General features: G+C 38.5%; 1 protein-coding gene across 1 annotated transcript in view; it reads left to right on the plus strand.

Moving 5' to 3' along the window:
* col6a3 (collagen, type VI, alpha 3) overlaps window positions 1-17,438 on the plus strand; it is a 96,485-nt gene that overhangs the window by 48,663 nt on the left and 30,384 nt on the right. Inside the window, exons 37-55 of the mRNA XM_060930509.1 lie at window positions 1,299-1,441; window positions 1,587-1,679; window positions 1,809-1,862; window positions 1,970-2,041; window positions 2,273-2,299; window positions 2,386-2,430; window positions 2,528-2,581; window positions 2,779-2,841; window positions 3,262-3,327; window positions 3,646-3,699; window positions 4,587-4,622; window positions 4,757-4,819; window positions 5,376-5,438; window positions 8,987-9,049; window positions 9,263-9,325; window positions 9,599-9,649; window positions 9,914-9,949; window positions 10,592-10,654; window positions 10,743-10,805. Coding sequence (XP_060786492.1) covers window positions 1,299-1,441; window positions 1,587-1,679; window positions 1,809-1,862; window positions 1,970-2,041; window positions 2,273-2,299; window positions 2,386-2,430; window positions 2,528-2,581; window positions 2,779-2,841; window positions 3,262-3,327; window positions 3,646-3,699; window positions 4,587-4,622; window positions 4,757-4,819; window positions 5,376-5,438; window positions 8,987-9,049; window positions 9,263-9,325; window positions 9,599-9,649; window positions 9,914-9,949; window positions 10,592-10,654; window positions 10,743-10,805 — 1,172 coding nt within the window. The remainder of the gene's footprint in view (window positions 1-1,298; window positions 1,442-1,586; window positions 1,680-1,808; window positions 1,863-1,969; window positions 2,042-2,272; window positions 2,300-2,385; window positions 2,431-2,527; window positions 2,582-2,778; window positions 2,842-3,261; window positions 3,328-3,645; window positions 3,700-4,586; window positions 4,623-4,756; window positions 4,820-5,375; window positions 5,439-8,986; window positions 9,050-9,262; window positions 9,326-9,598; window positions 9,650-9,913; window positions 9,950-10,591; window positions 10,655-10,742; window positions 10,806-17,438) is intronic.

Consider the following 17,438-nt stretch of genomic DNA (forward strand, 5'->3'; position numbering starts at 1 on the left):
ATTAAACACAGCTACAATTTGGAAAACATTTTTAAACAAAAACACAGCCGAGAACATTTCACACTACAGACCTGGATTAAAAGTGAAGGGTTTTCAAAATTGTCAATAAAACATTTCTCAGTCAAAATAAGTAAAATATAGGGAAAGTGTCACTGAATGAAATGTGTGGCACCCAGCTGAATGTTTGGCTCCCCAAGGTCAGTGCTTGTGCCTATTCCAGAACACACTGCTGTTACTGCTGAGGTTCCTGACAAAGAGCTGCTTTCAATAATGATCAATTTTTAAACAACATGCCACATTACACAATTTTAAAATATAAAATTTTAAAATATGCCCCCCAACATCATGTATATTGGACAGTAGGCTAATGGGCCAAAAGAACCTGTTATTTCACAGTTTGTGACCCTGCCAACAATCAGCCAGATCAGAGGCAAAATTTATGTTTTTTCTTTTAAAATCTGGAAATATCGTAACCGACCAGCCTCCCCTGTTTGAAAGACTACCAGCTGCCACTGATATTAGTGCTGTCAAGCGATTAAAATATTTAATCGCGATTAATGTCGCGACTGTCATAGTTAACTTGCGATTAATCGCAATTTAATTGCACATTTTTGTCACATGAAAAACCATTGTAATTCTCTTATCAGCATAAAAAAGTGAATGGGCTTGCTCACCGTTCGAACTACCGGGGTACTCGGGGGATCCGAGATCCCCTGAAACAGACATGAGATCCCTTGAAAACATGATTTGGGAAATGTTGGGGGGTCTCTAAAATATTGGCAAAATGATGTTTATTGACATAGCAATCGTGTGTAACAGGAAGCATTTGCATATCCGAAGTGAGCGCGCAATGGAGATCCGCGCTCTGAGACAAGCGCAAGCACCCCCCCCAAGGGAAAAAAGGGACCCCCCCGAAAATATCGGCATAGTTCGAACACTGGTTGTACTAATGCAGAGCATAACACGTCTTGTCACAGCCACTGCAAAGTCGGGCTGGAGCCACGGATGGGAAAACGAAACCCGAAGCACCGTGGCTCTTCAGGGGAGGGCAGAGGACTCTGGCTGTGCGGGGCGTGGCATTACAGTCTAACTGCTATCGTTTTTCTAAGCAAAGTCTCTGTTCCAAGTTCCTGGCAGTTTCAAAAGCTTATGAAAAACCTACATCATGTCACAGAGCGTTAATCTCGCAATAAAAAAATTATCGCCGTTAAAATTGAGTCAAGTTAACGCGTTAATAACGCGACATTTTTGGCAGAACTAATATATATAATGTGTGTGTGTGTGTGTGTGTTCTCTAGGAGTCAGTGCTTTCATCTTGGTTGCTCTGGAGAGGGTACCACAATTTGAGAATGCAGTGTTACTGGAATTTGGACGGGGTTTTAGGTCCAAACCTCTGCGTGTGAATCTGATGGACTTGGACTATGAACTGCGAGAGGAACTGGTATGTCGGGAATTCAAACTTTGTCAAAAAAACAAAGTAAAATGTCACTAAATTGCTTAACGAAAATACTCCCAATTCATGTGTCAAACTGTTCTCTAGTCCTATTAAAAAGCATATCTAAATTTACATTTACTATTTTGTGTAGGACAATATTGCTGAAATGGAGTGCTGCTCAGTCCCATGCAAATGCACTGGCCAGAGAGGCTACAGAGGACCTGTTGGTTTTGCAGGAACAAAGGTCCAGCATTTAGTTTGTTTGTACTGATATGACTGAGTGGTCTATGGACATATTTAAAATTGTTTAATTGTTTTATTTGTTAACATATTGATTCATGTCAGTTGTGTCTATGGGTTTCTGTCATATAAGGGATCACCTGGAAGGCAGGGCTACAGAGGACATCCTGGTGATGAAGGCGCACCGGTGTGTAGCACTAATAACGATACTTCAAGTGTAGCACTATTACTGAATCCATGTCTATGCTAGCACAATTATTCATAAGCATTTTCCTCCAAAATCTAACCCTCCAGGGAGAAAGAGGTCCTCCGGGTGTGAATGGAACTCAAGGTTTTCAAGGCTGCCCAGGCTTAAGAGGTGCAAAGGTGTGGCAATGCTGCTTTTTTCCCCCCTTTGGAAACACAGCTTGTCGATTTGATTACAACAGAACTAAATAAATAAATAAACTCTGATTAATGCCCTTCATTCGGAAAATATCTCACTGAAGTTATTGAATGTAACACACAAAGTGTAGCACATTATGTATGTGTTTATATCCAGTATAACATCACCCATATGTAAGACCCAGCATGTTTTTTTGTTTTGTTTTTTTTCAGGGTGGACATGGATACAATGGTGAAAAGGTAAGGAATTTGTTTCAAAAAGAAAAAAATAATAATTTTGTCTCATTGTATTCATATATGTCTGTTTCAATGTTTAATTACCCCAGGGAGAAATAGGAGATATTGGTTTAGATGGCATCAATGGGGAAGAGGTATGTTGTGCTCTTATGTGAATGCTTTAAAGGACCAGATTGTCTACTGCAGTGATATTATTTTGCTTGTGCTGATTAAAATATATAAACTTTTTAGGGAACAGGTGGAGTTGTTGGACCACCAGGTGACCAAGGCAACCCTGGGCAAAGAGTATGTGTTTTTTTTTTAATTTAACTTATTTGGTTATTTAATTTGTTTTGTTGTAATGACTACAGTAATTAGTCTGTCACGTGTGTGTGTGTGTGTGTGTGTGTGTGTGTGTGTGTGTGTGTGTGTGTGTGTATATATTATACTGTGTGTGTGTATATATGAACTGGTCTTCTATTTCACAACCTTTGTGTATTTAGGGCCCTAAAGGTGCCAAAGGCCAGGCAGGAGATATTGGTCAGACCGGCATCTCTGGAGATCCAGTAAGTATTCTGAAATTTTTTTATTTCCAGTTATGACTGTATTAGGCTATAGAAGGCCTACCTATTACATAACAATCTGTCAACTTGGAGTATTGAGTACACAGTACTAATGATATTTAAAGTATTCAGTATTCAATTTCAGTACATGTATGTTTTTAGTTGTACAAACTTGGTTTCAATCAAAATTTCTGAAATTTTTAAAATTCCCACCTAGTTAAACAAACCATTTAATTAACTTTCAATGACATTAATTGGTTTAGCTTTTACTGATAATTTTGTTTTTACTGATAATAAATTTAGCCTTTAAATAAAGGATGTCAACACACACACACACACACACGCGCACACACACACACGGAGTAAATTAATCAATCAGGTAAACAAATAAGAAATAAATAAAAAATAAATGTCTGTTAATAGGGCACTACAGGAAAGGACAATGACCAAAGAGGGCCAAAAGGAGATCCAGGCGATGCTGGGCCACCGGTAAAATCTCTTATTGTTTACATGCATTTAAAAAATAAACTGGTTACTCTGTACATATACACTTCCCCATACACACACACACACATAATATGCAATTGGCACTTCTATGACTATAACTTGCAAATACATTTCATTAAAAACTGTAGGGAAAATTCAGTTCTTTTTTTAGCTGTGACATTATGGGACACTTTCACGACAGTAACAACACCTTGTTATCCTGCATATCTGTGTATGTGTGTCTGCATGACAAAGATTAAAGCGCAAAGGATTGCCACAGTTTTTATTGCTTACATCTGTTGTCTATTTTATTTCTTGTAGGGTGAGCCTGGAGAAGATGGTAAAAAAGGAGATCCAGGAGAAGCAGGGAGACCGGTACGTTTTCTCAGTCTCTAGATTGTGAACTTTTATGCTGAATGACTGTCCTGGTCTGAGGTTTAGCAACCAAAATTAACCACAGGGCTTGTCAAGCTTGCATTGTTCTGTTTATTATTATTATTATTATTATTATTATTATTATTATTATTATTATTATTATTATTATTAACACTTTTTGAAAATTAAACTCAATTTACAGACATACAGACTTTCCAAAGATTTTTTCAGTCAGAAATAAGAAATCTAGAAATATCTAGAAATTTTAACATTTCAGTTTAAATTTTGCAGTTTCCCCATTAAAATACATTTAAGGAGTGTCTCATCAGTTTCAATTCCGAACTCAACTGGTGATGTCACTTTGGGTTTTTACTGCTGACCAGTCAGCAGCTCTACATTAAACAAACTCACACTCAGTTGCTCCTCTTTTGTTTTTCTTTGCTTTTATCTCTCTTCCCTTTTACTCTTTGATATTTCTTTTGCTTTCTTTTTCTTTCTCTTTCTTCCTGTAGTTTTGATCTTCCTACTTTTTTGACAGACTTTTGTCTCTTTTTTTTGTCTCTTTTTTTTTTCCTGTATCTTTTTATTCACTATGTATGCACAGACAGTGGCTACAACTTGAACTTGCAGACCTAGTATATACAAAATATGAGCTTGTATTTGTTGACTCAAATTCCAAAAGGTGAAAAAACAGAGACAAAGAGGGGGGCTCCCTTAACTGCTCATTCCCTCACACTTCAACTGCGGACTAAACCACACCACCACCTGCCACACATGTTTATGCTTTTCTCACAACTTTCCTTTAAAAATATAAAGGAATTATCTAATATGTTTGAAATCCATTAAAATGGCAGTTAATACTCTGTATTGTACATAAATTTTTTCAGGGTAATGATGGTAGAAGGGGTCCACCTGGAAAAGCTGTGAGTAAATTTAAGCGTGTGTTTTGTTTCTGTTCTCAATGAACATTTCCATATAGGATGTGTTGATGGTGAGCAGATTTTACAAGATTTTACAGTTTTATAATTATACTTTTCCATGTTTTCCATGTCCATAGGGTCCTGTTGGAAAGCCTGGAGCAGATGGTACTCCAGGGGGGCATGGAATTGGCGGGCCGAGAGTGAGTTGTTGTTTTTTTTCCATTTCAGCTGGCGCTTGGGTTAGAGTTTTGCAGTTTCTTCCTATGCCCACTTGGTTTTCTTCAGGTTCTCCAGTTTCCTCCTACTGCAGATGTATCTAAATCTCTTTAGGTGTGAAGAAGGATTTTTGTAGTGTTTGAGATGTAAAGAGTTGTACTGCATGTAGGAATGAGAGTGTTGTTTTGTAATGGAAGTGAAATTCCCAAAGAGGGATTTCATAAGAATGTCCTAGATTGTGCCTGTGGCCTGTGTTGGCTCTAGTGAGAGAACAGATGCAGTGACTCTACACAGTGCACTGATAGGACAGACAGATTTCCTTTGGTGCTCAGTGCTCACTTATCACCCCACTAATAAAAACAGAAAAGCCAATGGGAGACTGGCCAGTTGTTTTGTCAAACATCTTCATACCATCAGAATGAAGGATTAATCTTTTCCACTAAGACACTTCAACAGCAATGAGTATAACATTAATGGCATCATAGTATTTGAAAGTGATGACAGGAATAAGACCAATGTGTGTATGGTTCTTTATGCCAGGGTTCTAGTGGACCAGTTGGAACACCAGGAGTCAGGGGAGAGGATGGAAATCCAGGACCAAGAGTAAGTGTCTGATATTTGTATTGCATATGCAATATGTATGTCTGTTTTATTTATTTATTTTTTGCCATCAAATGTAAGTGTAATAGACGACAACCATGCAAATGAATGTCAATATAATTTAATTATGCTATTAAACATCTTATGTTCCGATTGGAGTATAGCCCATTTAACAATAGACATTCTAACAAAGTAGCTTCACAGGGACCATATGACATTTTAGATTTACATCCCCAGTGAGCAAGCCAGAGGTTAGAATGGTGTGGAAAAACTCCGAGATACTGATGAAGAAACCTTGAGAGGCACCAGATTCAAAAGGGAACCCATTCTCTTCTGGGTGATACTAGATAGTGGGAATGTTTTTCATGTTTTTACAAATGCCTCTCCTAATTTGTATATACACATTATTATTATTATTATTATTATTATTATTATTATTATTATTATTATACTTTTATGTATACCATGCTTTTCAAGCCAGGTGGCACAAAATGCTTTACATCATGATAAAAAATAAAATATAAGTAAAGACATTTCAGAAAAATGTCTAAACAAAAGGAGGATAATAATAATAATGGGGGAAGCCATGGCCTAATGGTTAGTGAAACAGCTTTGGAACCAAAAGGTTACTGGTTCCATTCTGTGGACCAGCAAGACTGGCTGAAGTGCCCTTGAGCAAGGTGCCTAACCCTGAACTACCCTGACAAGGCTGGTGGTGTATCTTGTGTTTAATTACCCAAATTAAAACTGATGATGCAATTATTAGTTCGGGCATGTACCCAGCCATGAAATAAAGATAATAATACAATAAAATAAAGCATGAATAAAAAAACCCATCCATCCATTATCTGTAGCCGCTTATCCTGTTCTACAGGGTCACAGGCAAGCTGGAGCCTATCCCAGCTGACTATGGGCAAGAAGTGGGGTACACCCTGGACAAGTGGCCAGGTCATCGCAGGGCTGACACAGAGACAACCAACCATTCACACTCAGTCAATTTAGAGTCACCAGTTAACCTAACCTGCATGTCTTTGGACTGTGGGGGAAACCGGAGTACCCAGAGGAAACCCACGCAGACACAGAGAGAACATGCAAACTCCACAGAGAAAGGCCCCCGCTGGCCGCTGGGCTCAAACCCAGGACCTTCTTGCTGTGAGGCGACATTGCTAACCACTACACCACTGTCCCACATGATATTATATTACATTCAAATAAAGGAAACAATAAAAAAAAACTAAAATATAAAAATAGGGTGTAAAAATGTAAGGGAGTAAATAAATAAAATTGTAAAGATGTAAATAAACCAATTAAGAACCAAGAATATCTAAAATGCTGAATGACTAAAATGTGTGATGTAAAATGGCTACAGAATCAGCTGACCTAATGCTTGGAGATAAGCTGTTCTCCACAGTCTAGGAACTGATGATGATTATTATTATTATTATTATTATTATTATTATAGCATGTGATCCAGGGTGTATTCACTCCTCATGCCCAGTGTCCACATATGTCCAAAAGATATCTTAATTAGACATGTAGATATTGAATATTATTGGACAGCTCATATAGATTGGTCTCTGAGCCAAATGCATGTTATACAGACAGGGATTTGCCGGGTAATGATTTGGGTGTTACTGTGTCCTTCAGGAGCTATGATGATAAGGAACAAAAATGTGACGTGAAACACATTATTAATGAAAGAAGTGTTCATGCACTGAATGCTAAAAGATAATTATTTACAACAATTTACTAAAAGTAAATTAACCAGCATTCCATAGTTCCTGTTATAATTTTTATCAAGGCTGACAGTCATTGCTGATTTTGAAACTGCACTGCAAACATGGACAGCTGGTGTTGTTTTTTGTAAACATGGCAAAGACACTAATAGCTAAAGAGACAGCACTTTCAAAAAGTGTTTTGTTTGTTGGTTTTTTTTTTCCCCCAAAGATGAATGAAGGGACCGATGAAGCAATTTTGTGAACATAGTGTCTATGGAGTCATATTTCAGAGATGTACAAGTAGCTTTCTTTTTACAAGTCTATGTCAAGTGTCAGGTCTTTATTCCTATACATAGGTAATACTCAAAATGTTAAAGCGGTTTGTTTGTTTGTTTGTTTGTTTGTTTGTTTGTTTGTTTGTTTGTTTGTTTTGCACATTTATACAACAGTCTGGTCCACTAATTTGATTGGATGAGCAGCATTCCAAGAGTGCTTATAATTAGTTGAACCATACTGGGACATTTCACTGCAGTGTATATTCATATCACTCTGTGTTCGCCACAAAAAAAGAAGAAAAAAAACAAACAATTCGAGCAACAATTCCAATGATAACTACAATACAGTTGGTGAGAATGGCAGACAAGGCAAATGATACGTTTTTCATAAACATAACTTCTGATTTAAAATATGAAAGCTCATCAGATGAAGATGGAAAGGAACAAAGGATGCCAATTTCACCAGATGCACCCTAAATAGGAATGTACAAATCATTGTGCACTAGCTAGCTGACAGGCTATAAGTGAGTGCAGCTTCTTTGAAATTTATTTCCTTTCTTGGAGCAAAAATGAGCATTTTTTGGCCATGCTGTATCTAAAATGTGACTTGATATTAATTTCTTATTTATGAAACTAATAAATGAGCAATATTGTGCTCACAGGTGTGCCATTATCTGAATTGTTACATCAGCACAGTTATATTAAGTATAACCATGCTTTTGCTTGTGTGATATTACTTGAAAATACAACCCTTTTCACTGCAGTGATCATTTTAGTGGGTATAAACAATCCCTTATCACTTATTTGCACACATGTATTAAAAACAAACAACTCTATTTGCTTGATATCAAGCAAGAAACATAAGAAGAAGAAGCCTATTTGTCACATGCACACTCAAGCACAGTGAAATTCCTCCTCTGCATTTAACCCATCTGAAGAAGTGAACACATGCATGCACACACAAGTGAGCAATGAGCACACACACATACCCAGAGCAGTGGCCAACTATGCTACAGTGCCCAGGGAGCAGTTGAGGGTTAGGTGCCTTGCTCAAGGGCATTTCAGCCATGATACAGAGAGGGGAAAGTGCTGTTCATTCACTCAACTCCCATCACATTTTTCCTGCTGGTCCTAGGAATCAAACTGATGACCCTTTGGGCCCAAGGCTGCTTCTCTAACGTTCAGGTCATGACTGCCCCCAAACATAACATGCTTGCTATCCAGACTGAACAACATTTCTGGGTATTATTGAATTTGTCATAATCTTGAAGTCACTTTGCTGACTTTTATTATATTGCTGCACTTATTGCACATGGCACTTGAGTTATATCCATCACACTGAAAGTTGTTGTAACTAAATTTTATATTAGCTTTATAGTTGAAGCTAGACAATTTCCAGGTTTAAAAAAAAATCCAACAAACTTTTCGGTTTGTTATTCACTTGAATTTTGTTGGTTGCTGTATCACATTAAAGGCAGAAAAAAGATCTGAATGATCATGATTTCATTTTTCACATCATCTCCTGAATATTCCTTAATTCTTTGTCAAATGTCCTCAGGGTCCCGGAGGAGCCGAAGGACCACCTGGGGAAAAGGGCCGACGAGGTGTTGTTGGACGGAAGGTATGTCACATAGCTGAAAATGTGAAATGTAGTGACGGTCATTAGATTCCTGATGCTTCATATATAACTGTGTCTGATCTAATAGAATACCTAATTCTCACATCCTGGGAATGTTTGCTATATAGTGGGACAGAAAGCTGGCTGAAACACTGTCATCCCAAAGCATTCACTGTACACTTGTTTGTGTAAATATGGTCTCTAACTTGTTTTTAGGGTGAACCTGGAGACCCAGGACCTAAGGGTTCTCCAGGATCACTTGGACCCCGGGGAGAACCTGTAAGTCTGACATGCCTTAAGTTTCTATTTAAAGCTTGTACCATGTTCAAACAATTAATCAGTCAAATAAATATAATTGATAGCCAACCTTAGAACAGTTGTCTTTATTTATTTGAGAATGGATTGAAACAATTAAATAACATTGTGTGGAGTGGTACACACTAAATGTACTCTAATTGTAAAAGACTTGAATGACATAACATGGTGTTACATAATCTCAATTAAAGTACATGTCTCACAGCACAGTACCTTAAGTAAAATGTCTCTTAACAGGGAGACGATGGGCGAGATGGCTTTGGAATACTTGGTCCTAAAGGAAGAAAGGTCAGTTTTGTTTGTGGACACTAATAATTGCATTTGATTTTCTTTAACACCATGCTAAAGTCCAAAATTTAACATGTGATATTTACTTGAGAAATACTAATATTAGAGTTTGAGAGTGGAGGCGCAATATATCATTAAAGATATTACATTTTTGTGATTGTGTATAATTGTATCAAATACAGTGAATCATATATAATGCATGAAACACTACCGATAATTAAAAAATAATGATAAATATAAAACGTTAACAATTGTCTATTGCAGGGTGATATAGGTTTCCCTGGATATCCAGGTCCAAAGGTAAGATCGGATCATTGCATCAAAGCTGTAAAGGTGTTTTTGCATTGTTACAAACACTGGTAAATTTTTTCAAAACTAACAGTTATTCCATGAAATTGATTTGTACATGAGCTGATAGCCGACGAGGCGCATAGCACCGAGTTGACTATAAGCCATAGACAACGACATTGAGTGGAATAACTGTTTTATTCTATCCACATTCACTGGATTTTGAGAAACAGAGCATCTTTATTTTCTTTTGCAAATTCGATAAATAAAAACTTGATACAAAATGTCTGACAGTCATTTCCGCTTAGAATGTAAACAAACCGGTGAAATGACAGTAGCAATTTGTGAAAAATGTTATTATAATAATTCTTGAAAAATAAAAAAGATATGTTCTGACCATCAAATACTTTTATTCCATATTTTGTTGCTTTTTTTTTTGTATTTTGGGGGGGTTGTTTTCAAGTAAAGTTTTTGTTTCATCCTCGGATGATTCAGCAACACAATCCACCATTTTGTTTTTCTCTACTCACGGGATATGAGCTGATAGCCTAGGAGTAGAGTCACCAATCAGAGTGCACAATTACTCATATCCAGTGAATGTGGATAGAATATAACACAATTATTATAAACTGTTGTTTATTTCTTTGTTGAAAGGGAGAAGCTGGTGACCCTGGAACCAAGGGTGGGCCTGGACCCAAAGGAAACAGTGGCCAGAGAGTGAGCTCTATACTAACTGCTTATTTTATGTATTTTTATATCCAAGGTGTATGTGTGACTGATTATGATTTTGCAATTTATTTGCTAGGGTGTTGCAGGTGGTGTTGGTGACCCTGGACAGAAGGGAGAAGTTGGCTATCCTGGATCTTATGTAAGTATTATTGTTTAAAATAGGGTAATTCTATGTCAAATCTCCGAATGCTCCCACTCGATCATCTCAGATTTGGCTGAAAAAATTCCAAGAGGTTCACACACTTCCCAATAGGAAAAGTCCCAAATTTTAGCTCCCAACTGCTTATAGTTTTGTCATAAAAATATATTTTTGTCACCTTTCCATATATACTGTGTACTTTGTATTCTAAAACTGCCCCTCTGTGATGAGAGGCTTGGAAGATATTAAAGTTTAAAAATGGAAAAAATTAATTTGGTGATGTTTTAGGCATGTTATAGCAAAAAAAAAATGACCGCATCCACTAACATAAAATTGACTGTTTTAGAAAGATTAGATGTCTGTTTTTAACATATCCAAAACTTGTGATGGTGCTCTGCCTTATTTTTGCAAAATTATTTTTTGAAAATGTGGTGTTCACATACATACACCGCATTCATGGCCTATGAAAGCATTTTCAAATGCTAACAAAATGCCCTGAATTTATGACACACAGCTTAAACTCAACAAAATGCTTAATTTGGTTTATGGTAAACTATACCTGACTGATAACCTATATGCAACCTTTAGATACTGAAATATTGGAGCTCCAATATGGGTGAAAACTGAAACTTGTTTTCATTACAGCATTTCTGTTGTACCATAATTTAGAAGAAAAAGCAACTTGTATGCTTCAGTTAGTATTTATCCATGATAAAAAAGTATTTGACAGTCCAGTAGAATTGATTATTATGATTTATTATTTATGACACTTATTGAATTTATTAAATTTATTATAAAGCTGGTAACTTTGGGACAACTCTTTTGGGACAACTCTCCAAATGTATCTGGATCAGTAAAGAAAGTGTGAAGTCCATGGCTGATGAGCTGGAAAGCAGATTTGCAAAGGCAGTCACAGTGCCAGGTACTATAATCACTGTTTCAAGCCAGTCAATGCAACAACACTTGAGATCATCAGAGTGTCTGGAATTCCTGGATTTTTAGTCAACTATGAGGTAGAACATGTAGACGAAGAGGTTTCACAGGGCTTCCAGATCAGTGACATGATACCTGGCCAATATATAACCTGTGTTTATGACCATTACTGGTGGGTTGGAAGCAGGGCCGCTGACAGCTTTGGCTGGGCCCGGGACAAAATGCTCTGAATGGGCCCCCCCACACACACACACCCCTCTCTTATCCCAGTCTCTAGTCACGCAATTGGGGTGCTCTTGAAGGAGCAGCGATGGATGGGGGATTTCGGGCAGGGCTGGGGGCGAACATAGTATACTGTGCGTGCGTACTGTCCAGTGTGAAAAGCAGAGAAGAACACACCGCTCGAGAAACGGCGGGATATGATTGCGGGCTAATGTGAATATTCTTAGCTTCAATCAGATATATGAAACACAATGTTATTAAGCCGTTGTGGTTATGAAATGATTCAATGCCCTGTGCGTTTGATATGGTGTTCAGTGTGACTTACTCCCCCCTCGTTTGTAACATGAATTGCGTGCCGCGCGTGCCTTGGTTGGGGTTACTTTACGGGGCTGGAAAAAGTTGGCTGTGTCTTACCTGGCTCAGCTGCCCCACTGCCTTTGCTAGTACCTGCTGCATCATCCAAATCTTTTTTAAAATATTTATGCAGTGAACCCCTGAGTCTCTTGGTTTCTTCCTCTCTTTTCTTTTCTGTGCTCCTGACTTGTGCATGTTGGCAAATGGCACGCACGCTGATTGTCGAAGGGCTATGATCGAACGATGTCGGTTTTTTCCCCTTAAAGGTGGAGTACGAGATTTTGGAATAACGGTTCCCGCAAGCCATATTTTGAAAAGAAACACGCCCGCCCTCGCCATGCTCCCACCCCCGCGTCTCCACCCCCCTCCCCCTTATAAAGCCTGAGAAAGTCAGACTTTATAATGGGTGTCTATTGCGTTACACACCAGTGGAGCTCGTTAAGTTAGAGTGTAGAGAGCTTGGAAAAATAGCTCAAACTTTCTCATTTAAACTGTGTTTTCAGCCCCAATTTTCACTCCACACACATAATTTTCTCAACAGTAGTAGCCACACTTGTCCTGATTCACACAATGTGTCTACCTACACGATAGGACTTACAGTTTTTGAATGAGAAGCCTGAAAGTGAGGCGAGGACAGGCGCACAGCCCCATAGACTGCCATTATAAACTTGGCAGAAAAGTCACTCATTTTTAACTTGCTCTAGTGACCTCATTTTTTACACTACAGACAAAAAAATTACATCAGTGTGTTCAGGAGAGCCTTGTGGCACTCACTGTGAAAGAAATTTGTGAACATCTCCTTCCGTTTTCGTGTAATTCCCCGTTGTTTGGAGGAAGCCCACTGAGAAAATCCTGTGACACTCTGCTCGCAGCGCGTGGGTTGGGGGAGGGGCTGCTCGCTCTCTCTCTCACGCACACAGAAGGGACGGGCTGAAAGAGTCAGACCAAACCATTTTTGCATTAGGGGTGGTAGGGGGTTCTTGATGCCTTTTTCAAAGACAATAAAGGCAAAAGATCTAGAAATCATTTATTGAATGCAAATATAGCACATTTCTCCCCCAAATCAACACATTTTGAAATGAAATAAGATAATCGCAACTTCATGAGAGCCCAGTTCTGGCCCCCCATTCCTGGGCCCGGGACAACATACCCGTTTGTCCCCCCCTGTCGGCGGGCCTGGTTGGAAGCATCGGAGAGGCATCTGAAGCCCAGCAAGATGTTCTGATACAATTCATGCATCCACACGGCCCAGCAAAAAGTTTCTTCTGGCCCAGGAGAGATGATTTGTTCTGGGTACCTGTGCAACACATAATTTCTAAAATAGATGTTCCTAGCACTACAACTGGACGTGTATATACACTTAAGGAATGTGACATCAAAGCATCTGAAAGTTTCATGAAAGGGTTCAAATAATTTACAAGAGTTGTTCTTTTTTATCATGGATAAATACTAACTGAAACATACAGGTTGCTTTTTCTTCTAAATTATGGTACAACAGAAATGTTGTAATCAAAACAAGTTTCAGTTTTCACTCATATTGGAGCTCCAATATTTCAGTATCTAAAGGTTGCATATAGGTTATCAGTCAGGTATAGTTTACCATGAACCAAATGAAGCATTTTGTTGAGTTTAAGCTGTGTGTCATAAATTCAGGGCATTTTGTTAGCATTTGAAAATGCTTTCATAGGCCATGAATGCTGTGCGTGTATGTGAATACCACATTTTCAAAAAATAATTTTGCAAAAATAAGGCAGAACACATCACAAGTTTTGGGTATGTTAAAAACAGACATCTAATCTTTCTAAAACCGTCAATTTTATGTTGGTGGATGCTGTCATTTTTTTGCTATAACATGCCAAAAACGTCACCAAATAATTTTTTTCCATTTTTAAGCTTTAATATCTTCCAAACCGCTCATCACAGAGGGGCAGTTTTAGAATACAAAGTACACAGTATATAAAAGGTGTATGTGCAATATCAAGCCTCTGTCTTTGAAATTGCACTTTCCACAGTCCTTCAAATATGCTGCCACAGAGCGTAGTGTAGAATTTCCGAGCAAATTCAAGCCCCCAGAATTCTATGATAAACCAAAAGCACACATGTCTCATCTCATCTCATTATCTCTAGCCGCTTTATCCTGTTCTACAGGGTTGCAGACAAGCTGGAGCCTATCCCAGCTGACTACGGGCGAAAAGCACACATGTAAAAGTCCATATTCTATAAGTACTGGTGCCAGATTTTGACCCTTGACAATTTGAAGGACCTAGCTTAAATACTTTTCTAGATACAGCAATCTCAAAGTGGCTCCCCAAAAAACTCTGCTCAAAACGGGTCCGAGGTTAGTTGCAAAAATATTTTTTATGACAAAACTATAAGGAGTTGGGAGCTAAAATTTGGGACTTTTCCTATTGGGAAGTGTGTGAACCTCCTGGAATTTTTCAGCCAAATCTGAGATGATCAAGTGGGAGCATTCAGAGATTTGACATGGAATGACCCAATATTGTTTGTCTGTCTGGGCGGCATGGTGGTGTAAGTGGTTAGCACGGTCGCCTCACAACAAGAAGGTTCTGGGTTCGAGCCCAGCGGCCGGTGGGGGCCTTTCTGTGTGAAGTTTGCATATTCTCCCCGTGCCTGTGTGGGTTTCCTCCACGGTTCAAAGACATGTGGTTAGGTTAATATGGGACAGCCTTGGGCTGAGGTGCCCTTGAGCGAGGCACCTAACTCCCAACTGCTCCCCGGGTGCTGTTAGTATGGCTGCCCACTGCTCTGGGTATGTGTGTGTTCACTGCTTCAGATGGGTTAAATGCAGAGAGGAATTTCACAAGTGTGTGATGAATAAAGTTGTGCTTTCTTTCTTTAAATCAGTGGATTTTATTATCAGTATGCAAATCTGTTCATGCATCCTAATGAGGATGTTTTTTATTACCTCCACCAACATTGTTGGAGGAGGTTATGTTTTCGTCTTCAGATGTTTGTTTGTCTGTCTGTTTGTTTGTTTGTTTGTTTGTTTGTTTGTTTGTTTGTTTGACTTTTCCTAATGTAACTCAAACTGTAGTGAATGGATTTTGATTAAATTTTGAGGAAAGGTGAGCCGGGGCCAAGGAATGATCAATTATTAGATTGTGATGCAAATCTGAATATGTAAGTAAATTCAAGATTCTTTTGTGTATTCCCAACGCAAGTCAAAAAGTAGTGAATGGATTTTGAGAAATGGTGAACCATGGGCAATGAACAGTTGATTAGATTTTGATTGCAAATCCAGTTATGTTACATTTCATTACTGGCATTTAGCAGATGCTTTTATCCAGCACATACCCAGAGCAGCCTGAGGAGCAGTTGGGGGGGGGCTACAGTGGTGCTTGAAAGTTTGTGAACCCTTTAGAATTTTCTATATTTCTGCATAAATACAACCTAAAACATCATCAGATTTTCACACAAGTCTTAAAAGTAGATAAAGAGAACCCAGTTAAACAAATGAGACAAAAATATGATACTTGGTCATTTATTTATTGAGGAAAATGATCCAATATTACATATCTGTGAGTGGCAAAAGTATGTGAACCTTTGCTTTCAGTATCTGGTGTGACCCCCTTGTGCAGCAATAACTGCAACTAAACGTTTCCGGTAACTGTTGATCAGTCCTGCACAATGGCTTGGAGGAATTTTAGCCCATTCCTCCATACAGAACAGCTTCAACTCTGGGATGTTGGTGGGTTTCCTCACATGAACTGCTCGCTTCAGGTCCTTCCACAAGATTTCAATTGGATTAAGGTCAGGACTTTGACTTAGCCATTCCAAAACATTAACTTTATTCTTCTTTAACTATTCTTTGGTAGAACGACTTGTTTGCTTAGGGTCGTTGTCTTGCTGCATGACCCACCTTCTCTTGAGATTCAGTTCATGGACAGATGTCCTGACATTTTCCTTTAGAATTTGCTGGTATAATTCAGAATTAATTGTTCCATCAATGATGGCAAGTCGTCCTGGCCCAGATGCAGCAAAACAGGCCCAAACCATGATACTATCATCACCATGTTTCACAGATGGGATAAGGTTCTTATGCTGGAATGCAGTGTTTTCCTTTCTCCAAACATAACGCTTCTCATTGAAACCAAAAATTCTATTTTGATCTCATCCATCCACAGAACATTTTTCCAATAGTCTTCTGGCTTGTCCATGTGATCTTTAGCAAACTGCAGACGAGCAGCAATGTTCTTTCTGGAGAGCAGTGGTTTTCTCCTTGCAACCCTGCCATGCACACCATTGTGGTTCAGTGTTCTCCTGATGGTGGACTCCTGAACATTAACATTAGCCAATGTGAGAGAGGCCTTCAGTTGCTTAGAAGTTACCTGGGTTCCTTTGTGACCTTACTGACTATTACATGACTTGCTCTTGGAGTGATCTTTGTTGGTCAACCACTCCTGGGGAGGGTAACAATGGTCTTGAATTTCCTCCATTTGTACACAATCTGTCTGAGTGTGGATTGGTGGAGTCCAAACTCTTTAGAGATGGTTTTGTAACCTTTTCCAGCCTGATAAGCATCAACAACACTTTTTCTGAGGTCCTTAGAAATCTCCTTTGTTCGTGCCGTGATACACTTCCACAAACATGTGTTGTGAAGATCAGACTTTGATAGATCCATGTTCTTTAAATAAAACAGGGTGCCAACTCACACCTGATTGTCATCCCATTGATCGAAAACACCTGGTTCAAATTTCACCTTCAAAACAACTGCTAATCCTAGAGGTTCACATACTTTTGCCACTCACAGTTATGTAATATTGGATCATTTTCCTCAATAAATAAATGACCAAGTATAATAATTTTGTCTCATTTGTTTAACTGGGTTCTCTTTATTTACTTTTAGGACTTGTGTGAAAATCTGATGATGTTTTAGGTCATATTTATGCAGAAATATAGAAAATTCTAAAGGGTTCACAAACTTTCAAGCACCACTGTAGGTGCCTTGCTCAAGCGTATTTCAGCCATTCCTGCTTGTCCAGGGAATCAAAACAGTAACCTTTTGGTCCCAAAGTTGCTTCTCTAACCATTAGGTCATGTATGTGGATTCAGAATTTTTATTTGATTGATTGATTGATTGATTGATTGATTGATTGATTGATT

This window comes from Neoarius graeffei, chromosome 9, assembly GCF_027579695.1.
Source record: "Neoarius graeffei isolate fNeoGra1 chromosome 9, fNeoGra1.pri, whole genome shotgun sequence".
Taxonomy (NCBI): Eukaryota; Metazoa; Chordata; class Actinopteri; order Siluriformes; family Ariidae; genus Neoarius; species Neoarius graeffei.